This window comes from Malania oleifera, chromosome 6 (assembly GCF_029873635.1).
Source record: "Malania oleifera isolate guangnan ecotype guangnan chromosome 6, ASM2987363v1, whole genome shotgun sequence".
Lineage (NCBI taxonomy): Eukaryota > Viridiplantae > Streptophyta > Magnoliopsida > Santalales > Ximeniaceae > Malania > Malania oleifera.
In genome coordinates, this window is record NC_080422.1 from 26,019,693 (window position 1) to 26,036,703 (window position 17,011).

A 17,011-nucleotide genomic window follows, 5' to 3' on the forward strand; every position below is an offset into this window, starting at 1 on the left:
GCCCCAGCATGAGATTTTAACTTGCCTTCTAGTTTATTTTTCTTCCATGCCTATGGTTAACAATGGGGTTTTCACATTTTAGTTGATGCCATTTGACTATGAGTGGCACGTATTTATTTATAGGGGGCTGCATGAGGGGGGGGGGGGGGGGTGGCGGATGTGGGATGTTTGCGCATATTGACCTCTTGATGGACCAGTCTCTTAATTTGAGCTTATTCAATGAACCATAGATTTTTGATTGCATGTTTTAATATCCTTTTGATGGCTTTGAATTGTTAAGCTATCATCTCCTTAATCTTCTTATTCATTCAGAGACTGATTCAGAAATTCTAGTCTTAATTCAGTGATCAACACTTCTTCTATTTTTTTTAATAGAAAATGACATTTTATCAAGAGAAGAAAGTATGTGGAAGTAAGATAAGAAATCCTTCCAACAAAATAAGAAAGAAAAAGAAGAAACCAAGTGAATGCTGTAGAGAAATAATAATCAGGCAACAAAGCCTTCCAATCTAAAAATCAGCATGTCCTGCCAACCTGATGAGAAGACCCATAGCAAAGTGAAAAGACAATCCTGTCCCAAATCAAATTGGTAGATGAAGATAGATCTTGCAAAATATGAAGATTTGTCTTTAACCAAATAACCTAAAGAACAGCAAATACTGCATGCCAGAATAAAGCACTTGCATTCTTATGCCTCCCAAAAACCTCTAAAAGCAATCAAAAGAAAGGCCTTAAAGAACTAGGGCACCTCGACACACTTCAAACAATCAAAAAGCTTGTTCCATAAACTCCAGGTCAGAAAGCAATGAAGAAACAGACGATAATTGAGTCTCTTGCATAACACATCACATACACCTATTACGGGACAGATCCCTATAAGGGTCTTCCAATCTGCAAAGATTGTTGATGTTAACTCTATTTAAGGATGGCTATCCACACAAGCTTCAACCTTTGATGGAATCTTTGCCTTTGTAAATGGTGAACAATCACACAACACTTAATTTTATCAAAAAAGCCAGGTGTGTGTGTTAATCTTATCCTTTTAACTTGATTTATGTTTGGTATTTTTCTAGTTTCAAGTGCTGAAAAGAACTGTTAGCTCATTTCTAACACGGTATTGGAGAAATTGTTTGTTTAGAATATGAGTGTTAGACTGCTAAAGGTCCAACTTTTTTATTTCAGTTTTAATTCTTACATGTGAACATATTGTAAACATAACAGTGAGGCCAGAAGATTTTTTCTCAGAATCTTATTGCACAAGTTTTTCTTGCATGTTGCAGTGTTAAAGAGCGTGAATTGCTTGAAGAACTTGCTTTTCTAGTTAACAAAACAAGCAGCAGTCGAGGAACTCGCCCTAAGGCCCAGCCAACCCGTAAGCAATTATCTTTTCATTTGTGAATTGCAATTATCTTGCATGCGTATTGTGATGTCATAGTTCATAATTTAAATGGGATTTTACGCTCCTGACTCGGTCTGTTGAACTCTTGATAGATCTGATTTTATGTGCTTATCTAGGTTGCGCAACCTGAACATGATGTTTTGCTTCTTGCAGCTGAACGTGCTGAAGGCCAAGTGGATGCTGTTACAGACAGAGCTGAGGAATCAGGAGATCAGAATGACTTGTGGCATAAGTTCAAAGATTTTGCAGGGTAATTTTTCTTCTGCTTTCTTTACTCTATTGAGTGTTGTCACAACAAATAATTTCTTATGATACTGTGAATTGGGTTTCGCATTAAGAGTAGCTTATATTTATATCTAGGATTAGTGGCCCGCAGGCTTGAGAAATTGATGAGTGATTTCTTGTGATCAAGTGGGGGAGAGAGTCAAAGAGATCACCTTGTGGGTTGGGAGAATGTAAGTCTAAAAGGGAGGGAGGTCTGGGTCTTCGTAATTTGGTGTCCAGAAACATTTCCTTGATAAGAAAATTTTTATAATGCTTTCCTTTAGAATCTAATTCTCTCTTTTTATTTTTTATTTTTTATTTTTGATTTTTGATTTTTCTCTTTGGTATAAGGTAGTTTGTAGTAAATTTAGTCTATCATAGAATGGGTGGGATGCTAAAGCTGGGGTTTATATCAGTCATGCAAATCCTTGGATGTTTATATTTTATGATTATTTCTTTCCTAAAATCCAGTTCATGGTGGGTAACAGGGAGTGAGTCTGTTTCTGGGAGGATCTTTGGATTGGGAGAGATGCCGTTGGCTATTGTTTTTCCCCGTATTCTTCATAATACCCCTATTTCTGCATTTTTTTTTTTTTTTTGCAAGGGGATAAGTCTCTCTTGGCATTTCCATTTTGGGAGAAATCTCAACGATAAAGAGATTGATAAGTTGGCTCTTTTGACCAGTTTGCTTGATTCTCTTCACATTGATTTGGGGAATGATAACAGAGTTCAGAGCTTGGATCCTTCTGGGGATTTCTCTTGTAAATCCCTTTTTCCTTTTCTGACTTGCAACCGAGGATCATTTTGGTTTGTACTCTTTGATTTGGAAAGCTAAAGCTCCCTCAAAATAAAAGCTTTTATTTGGACTGCAGTACTTGATAGAATTAATACTAATGATGCGCTTTAGAAGAGAAGGCCCAATAAGGCCCTATCACCAGATGTTTGTGTCCTTTGTTTGAGTAATGGGGAGACTTGCTCACATTTGTTTCTTCATTGCCCCTTAACTTGGGTCATTTGGAATAAATTATTTGTTATATGTGGTGAAGACTGAATTTGTCCCTCCACTTTGAAGGCTTTTTGCTCTTATCAGTTTTAGGGGTTTTGGAAAAGGGAGGGATAGAAAAGCATTGTGATGATGCACTATTATGGCTGTTATTTGGTGTGTTTGGTTGGAGAGAAACACCAGAATTTTCAAAAGGGTGGCCACAGCTATTAATTTGGTTTGGTGTAGACTGGTTTATCGTGCGTCTTTGTGGGTCTCGGCTGATGGCTGTTTTCATCATGTTTCTCTGGGAGACCTGCAGTGGGTGGGACTGGTTGGCTCTGCTTCATTGACTTGGCTTTCAGATTACGTTGATCTCCTGGTGTAATTCTTTGTTTTTTGTGTCAAAAGGCAGGATTTTTTATGCTCCTGGTTTTTCTTTCTTCTCGACTTTTTTCTTTAGTTGTACATTCTTATCTTTTCTAATAAATTTCTTTGTGTATCAAAAAAAATATCTGGGATTTATATAGCCCGCAACTTTGACCATAAGTTTAGGATTATGACCAGTGGTGAAGGAAATGTTGTAGAAAGAACTTCTGCTTCTAGATTGCCATGATGGGTTCTGATATAAACTGAATATTTATTTATTTATTTTCACCATTTAAAGCATTCCAAACATGAGCACATTTAACTATTGAAGAGACTCTTACCTAACCAAAGCAGACTGAATGCATGGTTTCTCAATGCTGACAGATTGGAAGATTTACTATTGTCAGATTTTTTTCATAGTTAAATGATATTGGACATCCTGATCTTAAAACTTCTCAGAATTGTTATGATAAAATTATGCCGTCCAAATTATTATAAAGCTCAATAGTTTTCTACTTCTTTTTCTTCTTATAAGCACTAATCTTACAGGCTTAATTGAGATACCCAGTAACTACCGTGTCTTAATTTTTCACATTTTGAGATGATGACTAATAACTGTTGACCAGCAGCGTTTTGAAAGTCTTTACCTGATAGTCACTTAGGGTTGGCTTTGTTGTTTAGGAAGTTTCAATCTTGAGGTCATACAGCTCACAGTAAACCAACAGAGCATGCAATCTGATCAGCAACAACAAAAAATATCTACCATTTGTACCTTATTGTATTGGGCTGGCTGGCTGGCTTTAGCTAAACAGAATGTCTAATAAGTTAGGGGAAGTAACTGACTGTAGGCCTGTTACTAGGTGCTGTTCTCCATTGGCGGAGGCTTTATAGAGTTACGGAGTAAAAAAAGAGTAACCCTTTGCACATCATAATTTGATGAATTAAATTTGGTTGTCATGCTGGTCTTTTTGATTTTGGTGATAAATTTTTTCACTTTAAATCTCTCATGCTGCTATTTGTGTTGTATATTGGATTCTTTGTCAATGAACTCGTCTAGAGCTAACTGAAAAATGTGAAACCTGCAGGTCTCTTGCAAATGGAGCTCTGAAATGGTTGAAGGACAATCTCTAATCAATTTTTTCCCCATTACGTGAAATCTAAACTCATTTGTACCCACTACATTTGTGTAATGTCAGGCTATAGGTGTTTTTTTTTTCACCTTTTGACTGGCCGCAGGACTCTGCTCCCTTTAGCCTCAAGGTTTTGATCGAGCATCCCCAGTGGGTATTCTTTTATTGTTTTTTCATTTGTAAATTATGGTATTGCGTGAATTGATACAGTTTCACCCATTCAAGTGTATCAATTTGGTATAATATAAGCAGGATGGCAAGTGGCAATAGCTAGTGAATGTAACTTTACCCCCCCTCAGAACACAATTTTTTATGGTTCTTGGCCTCTTGGTGCTCTAGCTTCTTGACCAGAGAGGGTTCAGATGTTTCTGGTTTTGTTTTAATATGGACAAATTGCAATACAAATTATGCTATGGAACTACTGGTGGATTTGGGATTTGTGGTTGAAGTGGATCATTCCAATCAATTCTCCAGAACTGTTCCTGTTGCCAAAATGAGCGTCAAAATCAAACCTTTATTTCAATTAAGTTTCTATCAAAACAGACTGAAGTGTCATTTAATTGCACTTAACTTCTTTAAAGTTTTTATTGTAATAGTTTAATATTTGAAAATTTTAATTTCAACTTTAATAACATTATTGAACAGGAACATGAACTAATTCGTATGTGAAAGTTTAAGCATCAACTGTTATAATTAAAATTGTTACAATTAGAACCTTATAGGGAGTGAACTTCAATTCCAAAGACCTGTCACTCTTATGCAAGAATAAAATTAGACAGCAATCTAAAACTATTAAGATTTTGGGAAGAAACTTCCAGAATCAAATCACTGCCCACCCTTGGGTACAGTCAGGTGGTTTATAAGAAAGAGATACAATCAACTCGATCAAGCCTTTGATGTTCACCAGTCGTTATGTTTTCACAACTTTAAACATCGCTTTCTGATGCAATGCATCTTTATCTCAGCACAAGCAAGACCTTTTGCCAACTAAATTTGATTGCATAAATGTTATTGAACAACTTACACTTACATGATTATCTTATATACAAGTGCGAATACAACATGCTACATGAAGTTTCTTCACCTCATCACTCTACACGACTTTGCTTAGTCAAAAGGTAAACAGCAATTACGACAGGACTTAGTATCATAATCAGAGCCTGAACAATGTTGGGTCTGGTTAGCTCAGGAAAAAGGATGCTTCCATACTTTATGATAGCTGCACCCACAACAGAACCAGCTCCTAGTTTCCATAAGTAATCCAAATCCTCCTGTTTTAGTCACAGCAGCAATGGTTAGTTGAATTGATATTAACTAACAAAGATATAACAGATGCTGAAAATAGCTCCAAACAAAACATATGGTCACTAAGCCCTCTAAAGTTGGGCCTTGCGAGGGTTATTATCACAGCGCTAAAAGCCCATCCTGCTTATCAAGTAGATCATACAGATTGACCCAAACCCTGTGGGTTTCACCATTTGATTAGCTGGTTAAAAATTGCTGTACTCCAACGACAATGATTGTTATGTATTTATTTAACTAAGAAAGCATCATTCAGAATAATTCATTTTCAATTTTTAAGAGTGCAAGATGAGTTCTGTGCAATCATCCTTAATATTGATGGATGTTCTTAATGTTGCACATGGCCATAGAGCTTCACATAAATTTCAAAATTGATATTTTCATTATTCCAATAGCCTCATGTCGTATAGTAGCATCATAGCAAGCTCAAATCAAAGCATAGTGTAGATGGAGGGAGAGAGTGTAGCACTAGCAGATAAACTGAAAGCCAAGAATTTGTAGATGGACATGACACGGAAGATCTCCTTGCTAAATAGTACTTGGTGATTGTAAAGTATGAAACAAAATCCTCTTTTGGAACTATGTCAACTAGCCAAAGAACATATTCATGAAATGAAAGCATATTAGCCGTATAATCACTTTTCAGCTGATTTTGTTCTTGTTGAAGCAGGTTAGGATTCCAAAGATTGTGTACCATCATCAGGACTAGGATTTGGATCCTCGTGTATAACAGCATGCTCTTAAACAAATAGTCTTATGTCTTAGATTCTCAAATTTTCTCTCAAGTCAGTAATCTAAACTATTCAAGTGGAGGCAATTCATGGTTCAATAGACATTTTTTTGTGCCTAAAAACATGAATGATTGAGATTTATTCAACTCCACTGCTCAAATCATCCTCCTTATCACTACATGATGGTTCTAACGCTGCCTACATCAGCTTATTCGAGGTTCCTGACATCACTTTTGCAGTAAACAGGGTCCCCCAATTTATGCATCATCCCAGCTAATTAAACAGGGCTCTTTGTTATCTCAAAGGTACTCTTTATCATGGTTGCATCTCAAATAGAATAAGCTCTTCATGCATTTTTTGGTGTTGACTGGACAGACAATAAGGATGATTATATTTCAATTCTGCTTGTGGGGTTTACGTCTGCGGAATCTGATAACCCGGAGCTCTTTGTGGGTGACAATCAAATGCTTGTTCCTCTATTGAAGCCAAATATTCAATTGCTGCTACAAGCAACTCGGAATTAGAGTGGGCTCACTCCGCTTACCAGACTGGAATTGGTTCCTCCTCACCTCCTACCATTTTTGGTCATAATACCACAGCTACTAATGCCTGTGGCCCTGTGCCAATCCAATTTTTCATTCTCATATGAAACAGGCAGCTATGAATTTTATTTTGTTGTCCAAGATAGGTTTCAAAGATTAGCTACATGTCTCCCATGTCTCTACTAGGGATCTACCAGTAGACATGCTCATAAAAACCCTCCCTTGGCAACAATATACTACACTTTGATCCAAGATTAGTGTTTCTGGTAACATGCCTATCATGTGAGGGTGCAGTGGCAGCCTCACTGACAGCAAAGGGTTCTACATCGCCCTCCACAGTTGCCAATTATTGTATTTAGCATATTCTAGGATACTAGGCATTTGTATATGCTGCAATATGTATGTGTATGTGCGCGCGTTTGTGTCTGGTGCAAATGCAAAGTATGTGGTCATTCAAGCCCTGGTTTATTTTCCAACTCTCATTCGTTACAGTCCCAGCTATGAGATCCCATTTGTCTCAAAGATGAAATCACGGGAAGGACGGACTGCACTCATTGTACTTCCTATACTTACAATAAGATATACAATGGCCTATTTTCAAATAATCCACAAGTGCAGAAAAAACAAAGGCTCTGTTCTCCTTTCTCATTGACAATCGAACTTCCCATTCAGCAAATATAAGTTCTGTGCACTTCTGATGCAATTAACTCTGACATAAAAAGGGACAACAAAAAAAAAAACACATTTTAGAATTTTTTTGTAATCAATATAAGATTTCTTTTAAAGAGTAACATAAGCTTGATTCGATAAATTACAATCAGGAGTTCAATTCCTCAAAGATTAATTGAGAACATAAGACCTTGAATTTAAGAAACATTCAAATAAATTAAGGGAAAGGAAAAATTACTACATCAATAAACAAACCAGTAAACCAATCAATCCATGAAGGGGGTGAAAGCTCAAACAAGCACTTGAGAACTTGGAAAAAGGTACAACCGTACAATGAGCTTTCATCAATCACTACATATGGTTGCACACAATGATGCACTGATACAAATGCATGAATAACACCATACACTAGAGCGGCACTGAGACATTGATTTCCTATGTAGTGGGTTCTAAAATTTTCTTTGCAAAACTTATCTTTGTTAGAAACTTGGCCTCAAAATAAGTTTCAACCATATAGAAAGAACAAGCATTTAGAGTCAATCTAGAAAATCAGGAAATATATTATATAGGGTAGATTTGATACCCAAAGTCCTTCCTTTCACCTTAGAGTGCCCACGTCAGATGTTTGGATATGGGACTGAGGTGCTTTGGATTTTGGATACTTCAAAATAATGAAATTTTTTGTGAAACCGGCAAGCCTGACACTCGGAGATGCACCTGCACCCAACACTTTGTCATAAGAACTTAACATGCTGGACAGACAGAACTTTTAATCTAACTATACTATCCTTATTCCTCAGCATGTCTCTGATATCCAACCATCAATTAGCCGCAATCCTTTGAATGTTAACTAATTCCTAGCGCATTCTAGCAGAAATTCGTTCAAATTTATCATTCATGCCCATTTTAACTCATGGACAGCTTCCGAATTTCAAATTTCATATGCCCCCCTTACATTCATAGACGCAATTTGAAATTTTGTCTTCAATCAATAATCAAGGAGAGCTTTAGTTGTCCATTTTCCACTTCCAAAGTTCGTGATTACATCACGACAAGTTCTTCCCGATCCCAAATACAATTTCGAGAGCAAAATAAACTATTCTCGTATTTAAGGATAAAAGTTTGGAGTGTGGATGGGAGCGAGAATGGGGGCAGACCTGAGACGTGAAGGCACTGGCAATGTCGTACTCGTTGGTGGTCGAAGCCTCTTCTCCTTCTTTTTGGGGCTCTGAAGCTCGAGCCAGAAAGAGCCTCCTGGACGACGGCGTGGGGAGGCGATTCGGGTTACCGACGGCGAAGTTGCACACGACCGCAGCCGTGCGACTGAGCAGTACGCGGCCGCGGGCAGACCACGGCGGCCGTGTGTTTGCAAGACCTACGGCTGCGGCAGCCATAATCTGCTGGCTAAGGGCGTCACGGTCTGTCGCCCCGAGGCCTTGGCTGAAAATATTTCTAAAATTCAAAATATAAATAGTCAATTTTTATTTGAAATAAACATGTTTCTATTTTGATATATATTGATATTTTATTTTAAAATTTTTGTTCATCATATAATAATATTATTCATTCATAAACATCAATGCTGCACAAAACACTACCCTTGTGATTTAAAATAATCATCTAACTAATTCAAATATAGTAAAAAAAATTAACTATATAGACCTTCAACCGGAATAAATCAACATTAGTCTCATTTTGTGGTACAAGCAAGTAATCTTAGAGATATAATTTTCTTTTATTTTCTCTTTTTATACACAATTTGTCGGTACCTTTTTTCTAGCGTACACAAAATCATTTATCTTTGTATTTGAAAACTTAAATTTTTATATTTGAATTTAAATGTACATAAATTTAGAAAAAATTTAATCCAATTAATTTGTATTATAATTTGTCTAAATTTATATAAATTTCAATAAAGCTCTGATTTTTAAGTTCTATAAACATATACCATCAATCATGGTAATACTGTATTTATAGAATTAATAAGTCACGCTTTTTTTTTTCTTTCTAATTTGGAGCCTAGCTAAGCATTGGTATATCTCTCTCATAGCTTGTCCAGACCCTTTTTATTGAGATCCAACATAGCATTCTCAGTCACACCATAGACAAAAGGAACAATAGAATGCTCTAATACCAATTAGGGCAAATGTGTAGGATCATAGGTAAAAAGATGGAAGAAAGGAACAATTGGTAATAAAAACATACTGAGCAAAATATCATTAAACAAAGAGGATACATAACTTTTTACAAGAGGTTTCTTTGCTCTCATTTGCCCTACTTAACTAAAAGTTGAAACCCTCCTTATATAGATGAGGAGTAAAGAATATGTCATGACATCTTGGAATATGTTCTAATATATTCTTTATCTTTATTTCCTTTACATACTACAAAAAAAAAAAAATTAGTTTTTAGTGACGAAACTATTAGTGACAAATTTAATTTCATTACTAAAAGTAGGTATTAGTGATAGTTTTAGTAACTGTCATTAATATGACACTATTAGTGACGAATTTGAAACTGTCACTAATAGTTTCATCACTAAAAATCAAAAAATATTGTGAGAAATTATCTCGAAAAAATATTAGCGACGATTTCTGCAGTATTAGTGACGAATTAATTCTGTCACTAAAAGACTCTTATTAGTGACAATTAAATAACCGTCACTAAAAATTTATTTCACAATAATAGTGATGAATTTGAAAATTTGTCACTATTAGCCCATTATTAGTGACGGATTTGGAAACCGTCACTAATACTTCTTTTATTTAAAAAAATAAAAAAAAATTAATTCACAATATTTATGACGAATTTGAAGATTCGTCACTATTAGTACCTTATTAGTAACGGATTTGGGAACCGTCACTAATACTTATTTTATTTTTAAAAAAATAAAAAAATTTAATTTCACAATATTAGTAATAAATTTGAAGATTCGTCACTATTAGCCCATTATTAGTGACAGATTTAAAAACCGTCATTAATATCTCTTTTATTTAAAAAAATAAAAAAAATTATTTTACAATATTAGTGATGAATTTGAAGATTCGTCACTATTAGCCCATTATTAGTGACGAATTTGGGAACCATCATTAATACTTCTTTTATTTAAAAATAAATAAAAAAATTTATTTCACAATATTAGTGATGAATTTGAAGATTCGTCATTAGTTGCCTCTTATTAGTGACGAATTTGGGAATTGTCACTAATACTTCTTTTATTTAAAAAAAATAAAAAAAAAATTATTTAACAGTATTAGTGACGAATCTTCAAATTCATCACTAATAGCCACATATTAGTAACAAATTTCGGAACCGTCACTAATACTTCTTTTATTTAAAAAAATAAAAAATAATTATTAAACACTATTAGTGACGGTTTTAAAAATTCGTAACTAATAGTCTCACACTGAAAAACGCACGCGGGTTCCCCCAATCTCACTCCTTTCCCTCCATCTCTCAATCTCTCTCTCTCTCTCTCTCTCTCTCTCTCTCTCTCTCTCTCTCTCTCTCTCTCTCTCTTCGTTGCCATTGCTAACGCTCTAGATCCGTCCCCATCACCTTCGCCGAGGAGATCAACTACCAGAAGCCTTCAAGGTATCTTTGAACTAGGATTTGAAGAATTTGTTTTCGTATGTTTTTTTTTTTTTTTTTTTATGTTTATTATATGTTTGTGTTGGTTCAAGAGTTTTTTTTCCCTAAAAAAAAAAATTTATTCTTTTTTGCAATTGGTTTATTTTCTGGAAATGTTTCATGGGTTTACGTTTTGTTGTTTTTAAATCCGAGATTTTGTTTGTGGGTTGTCTGCTTTGACCTAAATTTCATGGCTTACTTTCTTAAAAAAGAAATTAAGAAATTACCCATCTCTATAAAGGAGAATGGGGAGGTAAGCCACTGGCTCATAGTCCCTTTTTGGAGGGTGGGCTATCTACTGACATGTTGTTGGCTCAGTTGCTGAGGAAGCTCTTGGGGCAAAATTACCAATACCTTCCAGATGGATAGACTGTGATTGAGATAATGAAAAAAAAATTTTCCAAGTTTTTGGGTGATCATAGAATATTTCGCGTATCTGCACAAATGAGTCCTTGGATTTTAAAAGTGTACAAAGAAATGCTTCGAATCATATTTGAATCGAACTTGTTCTAAAAATGTTTAGGTATTTTGAATTGTTTGTTGATATGGAGGGAGAACTACTGAACCTATTACAATATTATACTTTGGAATGTCAGTGCCCAGATATGAATGCAGAATATCTCCTATTTGAGACCTTATCTGTCGAGAAAAAATGGCTTGACAATAGATATTTGTTTTCGATTGTGTGGTATTTTATTGAAGCTTCATTCAACAATAATCATTCCCGAGGAAATTGACAGACAAATGGTTTATGAGTGGTGGAATTTAATTTACCATATGAAATTGTGATAAGAAATTGTTGAAATATTTGAAATTATTGAAATGAAAATAATTCTATGGATCCGTTTGAATATTTGAGGGTTACGAAATTTTATTCAAAGTATTCTTTTCTTTAGGAGTCTAAAAATTATGACTTTTAAAACCCTAAAAAGCTAAAAATATGTATTTTGTGGGATGGATTTTAGTGGAGAATTAGAGCGCTTTTAGAGGAGTTAGAATTTTTTTGGTAGAAGTTCGTACAATCTTTTTTTCTCTTCACATATGCTTTTCTTTTTAGTCGATGATTTTACCTACAATTATTGCTATTAAAATTGTAACATTATTGTTGACCTTATAGGTCACGCTCGGTTTTGATTATGACAAATACTCATTGTTTCTAATGAGTGTTTGAGACTGTGCAGGAACTTAAATCAATAGATCATAATGCACATGGAGGAGTGAAGCTTAAAGACTAAATTTCTATTGAAGACCCAATTTCTTATGTTGTAATATAATTCATTCATGTAAAGGGTCTGTAATAGTAATTAGAGCTTTTTGTATGTAATAATCACATACATCACATGCATGGTCAAATACGTAAGCTCATAATACAAATGACCTTAGGGTTTACCCTTCCGTTGACCAACACCGAATTCTTTCGGTGTCTTCAAATTGGGCCTAAAGAGACCCTCGAACACTCACCCTTACATTTATTTGTGATAGGTACTTGAATAGAGTGTTTGTGAATCAAAACAGGACCGAAATGCACACTTTGTGCACTTTCAGTCGACCGGCCCATGCAGTTCATTTTGTCCTGGTTGACCGAACCCGGTTTAAGTCAACAAATTGATCTTGTCCCGATTGACCGAACTATATGGTTCAATTAGCCCCCGATCGACCGAAACCTCCCAAGAGTCAATAGTTTGACTGCGTGGTCGATCGAGCACAAAATGAACTCCAATGCTGTGGTCGACCGAGGGTCCTCGGGAGAAGTCCCAACGGTCTGGTCGACCGAATCACCCAGTTCAAATATCCCTGGTCGACCGAACCGCACAAGTTGGGAAAATCGCCTCTCTTGGTTGACCGACCCTAAAGTTCAAAGTTGGCCTGGTCGACCGAGCCATATGAACTTCGGTCGACCAAAAGGTTTCTGGTCGACCGGGTCTCTCGGGTTGCTATGAATTTTTACTGTGGTTAATATTTTTAAAACAGGGTTAAAATGGCTAATACATCATTAAACTTTTCTAATAATACCAGCCTTATCCCTAATGGTAAAAACTTTTGGGATGTCTATAAATACCCCTTCATTTGGGAAAATTAGTAACTTGATTAGCATACAAAATTCAAAAATTTTCTCTCAAGCAAAACTCTCACTACTATTCCTACTCTCTCTCAAACCACTCATACTTACCTTCTCCTATTGCCATAAGTCTTTGTAAGTTGATTGAGTGATTGTATTGAAAGGTTTGCTCTCCTTGTTTGTTTGATTGAAACGATTTTCTTAAGAGTCAAACCTAAGTATTCTTAGGAGACTTTACTCATAAGTCTATCTTAAGAAGACTTGCCTAAGCTTCTGAGCATTGCATTTGTGTTGTAATATCTTAGGAAGCTCGTATTTGTATTTGGGTTGCAAAAACGTTTTCAAAACATACTCAATTATCTTGTGTGATTTATATTGACATATTTTTGAAAAGATATTTGTGTTTGTGATATTGATCTTTATTACAACATTTATTCACTTTCATATCATTTGTTGAATACAAAGGTTAAATATCTTTTGCAAACCAAGCATATACACTATTTGCATGATTGATATATTCTACTCTTTGGATTATTTGAAACTTAAGTAATATATTTGTTTAAGCATCTTAATTGAGAACATTTTGAAATACAAAGATTGATTGTTGACACTCTCACGTACTCATTACACTGATAGGAAATACATTTAAGAGTTGAACTATTTAGACCACACTGAGCTTACGTATTAAATCATTTGTGGTTTATATGATTGAACACATTTGAGTACATATCTGCTTTACTTGAAAGCACTTCTATCTGTACCATTTGATTGTAAAATCTAAGTGTTTCCAGGCATAGCCAGAGGGGGCAATAATCCAGCCCAGTAAGGATTGTTGTAAAGGTTGAGGTCAACCCTGTGCTAATTGACCTGGTTTGCATCGGTGCCGCTCCACCCATTTAAGTGAGCAAGTTATAGTGGTAATCCTTGTGCTTTTTAGCCAAGGCGAGGACTTAGACAATTGACCGAACTTCGATAACATTCCTGCGTGTCACTCTTACTTTATTGCTTTCTAGTGCATGTGTGATTGATTAAATTGATTTATTTACTTTCTGGTATACGTTTACATTGCTTGCACTAGATTGTCCATAGGGTTGTGAATGTACTGGTGTTAGGAGATTAACCTAAGGCTTAAATTTTTAAAAAATACCAATTCACCCCCCCTCTTGGGATTACGGTAAAGCTAACAACAATTAAAGCATAACATATGAAAATGAACATGATTTCTATTAGGAGTTATTATGAAGCCTGCTTAATTATGATATATATATATATATATATATATATATATGTGTGTGTGTGTGTGTGTGTGTGTGTGTGTGTGTGTGTGTGTGTGTTTGTCTGTGTGTGTGTATTACTGGACACAATTATTTAAACCATTATTTTTTCACTCTGTTGTGATTGAATTTTGTTTGAGGGACTAAGTTGTATAAGCAAGCATGTACTGGAATGTATTTAGAGGTCCATGTGCAAGTTTGTGTGTTTGTAATAATTATTAGAGTTGCTGGCTAGTGGCTGGAAAAACTAAGCACACTTGGGTAAGAATAAACAGGTTATAAACAGAAATTTTAGTTGGATGTATCCAAATCCATTAGTCATCATATACTTGCAAACTTATATATTTAGTTTCTGATCATGTAATTTAACATAATAACTCCATATGCCCATTAAGTATGCCTTAAAATAGCATATTCTCAATTGTTTGTTTCTTCCTTGTATCTTCAGAATTTTTTGTTTTTACATATACTTTTTGTCGTATTTCAAGAAAAATGTGAATATTGTTGGCTTGATATATTTGATTGTTTGTAATTTGAGTTTATTTCACCATTTGAATGTATATTCCTTTCTTGTTAGTGTATTGTTTACCATATAAGTGTTGTGTTAAGACTTTCTACTCTTATTGAAATAATATTGCATCTCTTGTGAAAAACTAGATTGAGTTGCCATACTGGTTGTGAATATGTCTTCTGCATGACTGATGCAGATTTGTGTATCACATGTTGGTAGTGAATCTAGGTTCTCACATGATCTTATATATAAACTATTTTTCAAGTAAATTTTTTTTTTTAGAAATGTTCACTTTACAGTCGGCATGCTATCGAAATTTTGTTAAAAACTTTTCCAAAATATGAGATAATAAATGTTGAAGTATATAACTGCGATATAATATAATGGATGCATGCCTTTGAATTTAGAACCCATCTAAGCATATATATATATATGATTCCAATGTGGATACTTTCAAAAAATTACATTTTTAGTTTCATTTACACAAAACTATAAGGAAAATCACATGGGTTGGACAAATTTTTTGTCAAGATTTGCATTAGTGTGTAGTCATTACTCCTATTATTGTTTTTTCTTTGTACAATTATTCTAAATGCACAAATATGCTTAAACATTAACAAATACATACTTTTATATTCTAGATTTAGGAAAATATGCATACGATTATTTTCTTGTTTATATTTTCGAAAAATGTGTTACACACATTGTATTTGTCAAAGTTAAAAATGACAATTGTATGCATGTCTATGTTTGAGCTGGCCACAGTTGATCACTTGATCACATCTACATGTGTCTCCAATGGAATGAAAGGGGTGAGTTATATACGTCTGCCTATTAATTGAATATTTTCTCGTAATGTTATTGTTAGGTAAGATTACAATCAAGTCGATCCAAATTGAGTTGACTTTTAACATACTTTACTTATTTAGTAAATGAGTTTTAAAATTAAATTTATGTTGAACTATTTAAGTAGAGGTGAATATTTTCTCGTAATGTTATTGTTAAGTATGTCCCTCTGAAAAAAAAATTTGTTTTCAACATAAATTTTAGGGTTTCGTCTTTCCTGGCCAATGCCTCCACGAACGAAGCCTCGGGTTGCCTCAAAGCACGACCACTCGCCATAATACACTGCCAAGCGGCAGAGGATCCAGGATTCGCCAAGGGGAGAGTCTTCTTCCAGGGGTCGAGCGGCCCTGAGTGAGCACGAACAAATTTCAGATGAGATGAGAGCACCAAGGGTGACTCTTGATGATGTGCAGTTGACCCCAGCACGATTTATTGCACCACCCATTAGAGAGCAGTCCCCGAATGTTACCCCAGGCCTTACAGAAGACATGCCCACTCATCCGGTGTTGTTCCATACGATTAGGCCGACCATGCCACATGATTTTGTTGCAGGGCCTCCAGCGGACATTCCTAATGAGCTGGAGCCGCACCGTATCCTCAGGCTACGCAAACCACCACCCTCCCCTCTTACCCCTGAATTGCGTCGTCTTCTAGAGGAAATGGCACGGGACCGAGACACCGCTAGAGCAGTAGCTGATGCCCTACACTACAGAAGGACATAGCTTTTGATTTTATTTTTTTTTTGTATATTTTTTTTTATCTTAACTTATGGGATTCATGTATAAAACATTCAGAATTTGTATAATGTATTTGTATTTGATTTTGAATTAAAATTTTTAATAATTTATGAATCTTTTTAATAATTATGGTTTAATGTTATCTATGCGAAAATGTAATTACAGATTTTCACAAGAATTAATGATTTAAAAAAAATATTAATTTTATATTATTAGTAACGATTTCTATAGATATTAGTGAAGGATTAAAACTGTCACTAATACTATACTATTAATGACGAATACTAATCCTTCACTAAAGCCCAACTATTAGTGACGAATTATGATCCTTCACTAAAGGTTAATAAGTATTAGTGATAGTTTTGATCCTTCACTAATACTCTACTATTAGTGACGATTTCAGGATTTGTCACTAATAGTAGAGTATTAGTAACAGTTTTGATCCTTCACTAATACTACACAATTAGTGACGATTTTGAAATTCGTTACTAATACCGTACTATTAGTGAAGAATTTGTGCTGAGCCAATATAGAATTTATAGTGATGGTATTGGGGTTTTAGTGAT

The 17,011-nt window shown here is 34.9% G+C and overlaps 2 protein-coding genes across 3 annotated transcripts in view; one reads left to right on the plus strand and one right to left on the minus strand.

Annotated features, from left to right (window-relative positions):
- LOC131158255 (uncharacterized) overlaps window positions 1-4,427 on the plus strand; it is a 45,939-nt gene extending 41,512 nt beyond the window's left edge. The window contains exons 9-11 of the mRNA XM_058112992.1: window positions 1,281-1,372; window positions 1,553-1,649; window positions 4,100-4,427. Of these exons, the coding sequence (XP_057968975.1) occupies window positions 1,281-1,372; window positions 1,553-1,649; window positions 4,100-4,145 (235 nt within the window). The 3' untranslated portion in view covers window positions 4,146-4,427. The remainder of the gene's footprint in view (window positions 1-1,280; window positions 1,373-1,552; window positions 1,650-4,099) is intronic.
- Window positions 4,428-5,122: 695 nt separating this feature from the next.
- LOC131158141 (uncharacterized) lies at window positions 5,123-8,869 on the minus strand. Of its 2 annotated transcripts, none has more exons than XM_058112783.1 (2): window positions 8,546-8,869; window positions 5,123-5,415 (listed from the first exon to the last, which is right to left on the minus strand). In XM_058112783.1, the coding sequence occupies exons 1-2, from the start codon at window positions 8,780-8,782 to the stop codon at window positions 5,233-5,235; spliced, it is 420 nt and encodes a 139-aa protein (XP_057968766.1). In that variant the 5' UTR covers window positions 8,783-8,869; the 3' UTR covers window positions 5,123-5,232. The 2 variants fall into 2 exon arrangements, with proteins under 2 accessions (XP_057968766.1, XP_057968767.1); XM_058112784.1 differs by lacking the exon at window positions 5,123-5,415 and adding an exon at window positions 7,166-7,428.
- Window positions 8,870-17,011: the final 8,142 nt, after the last annotated feature.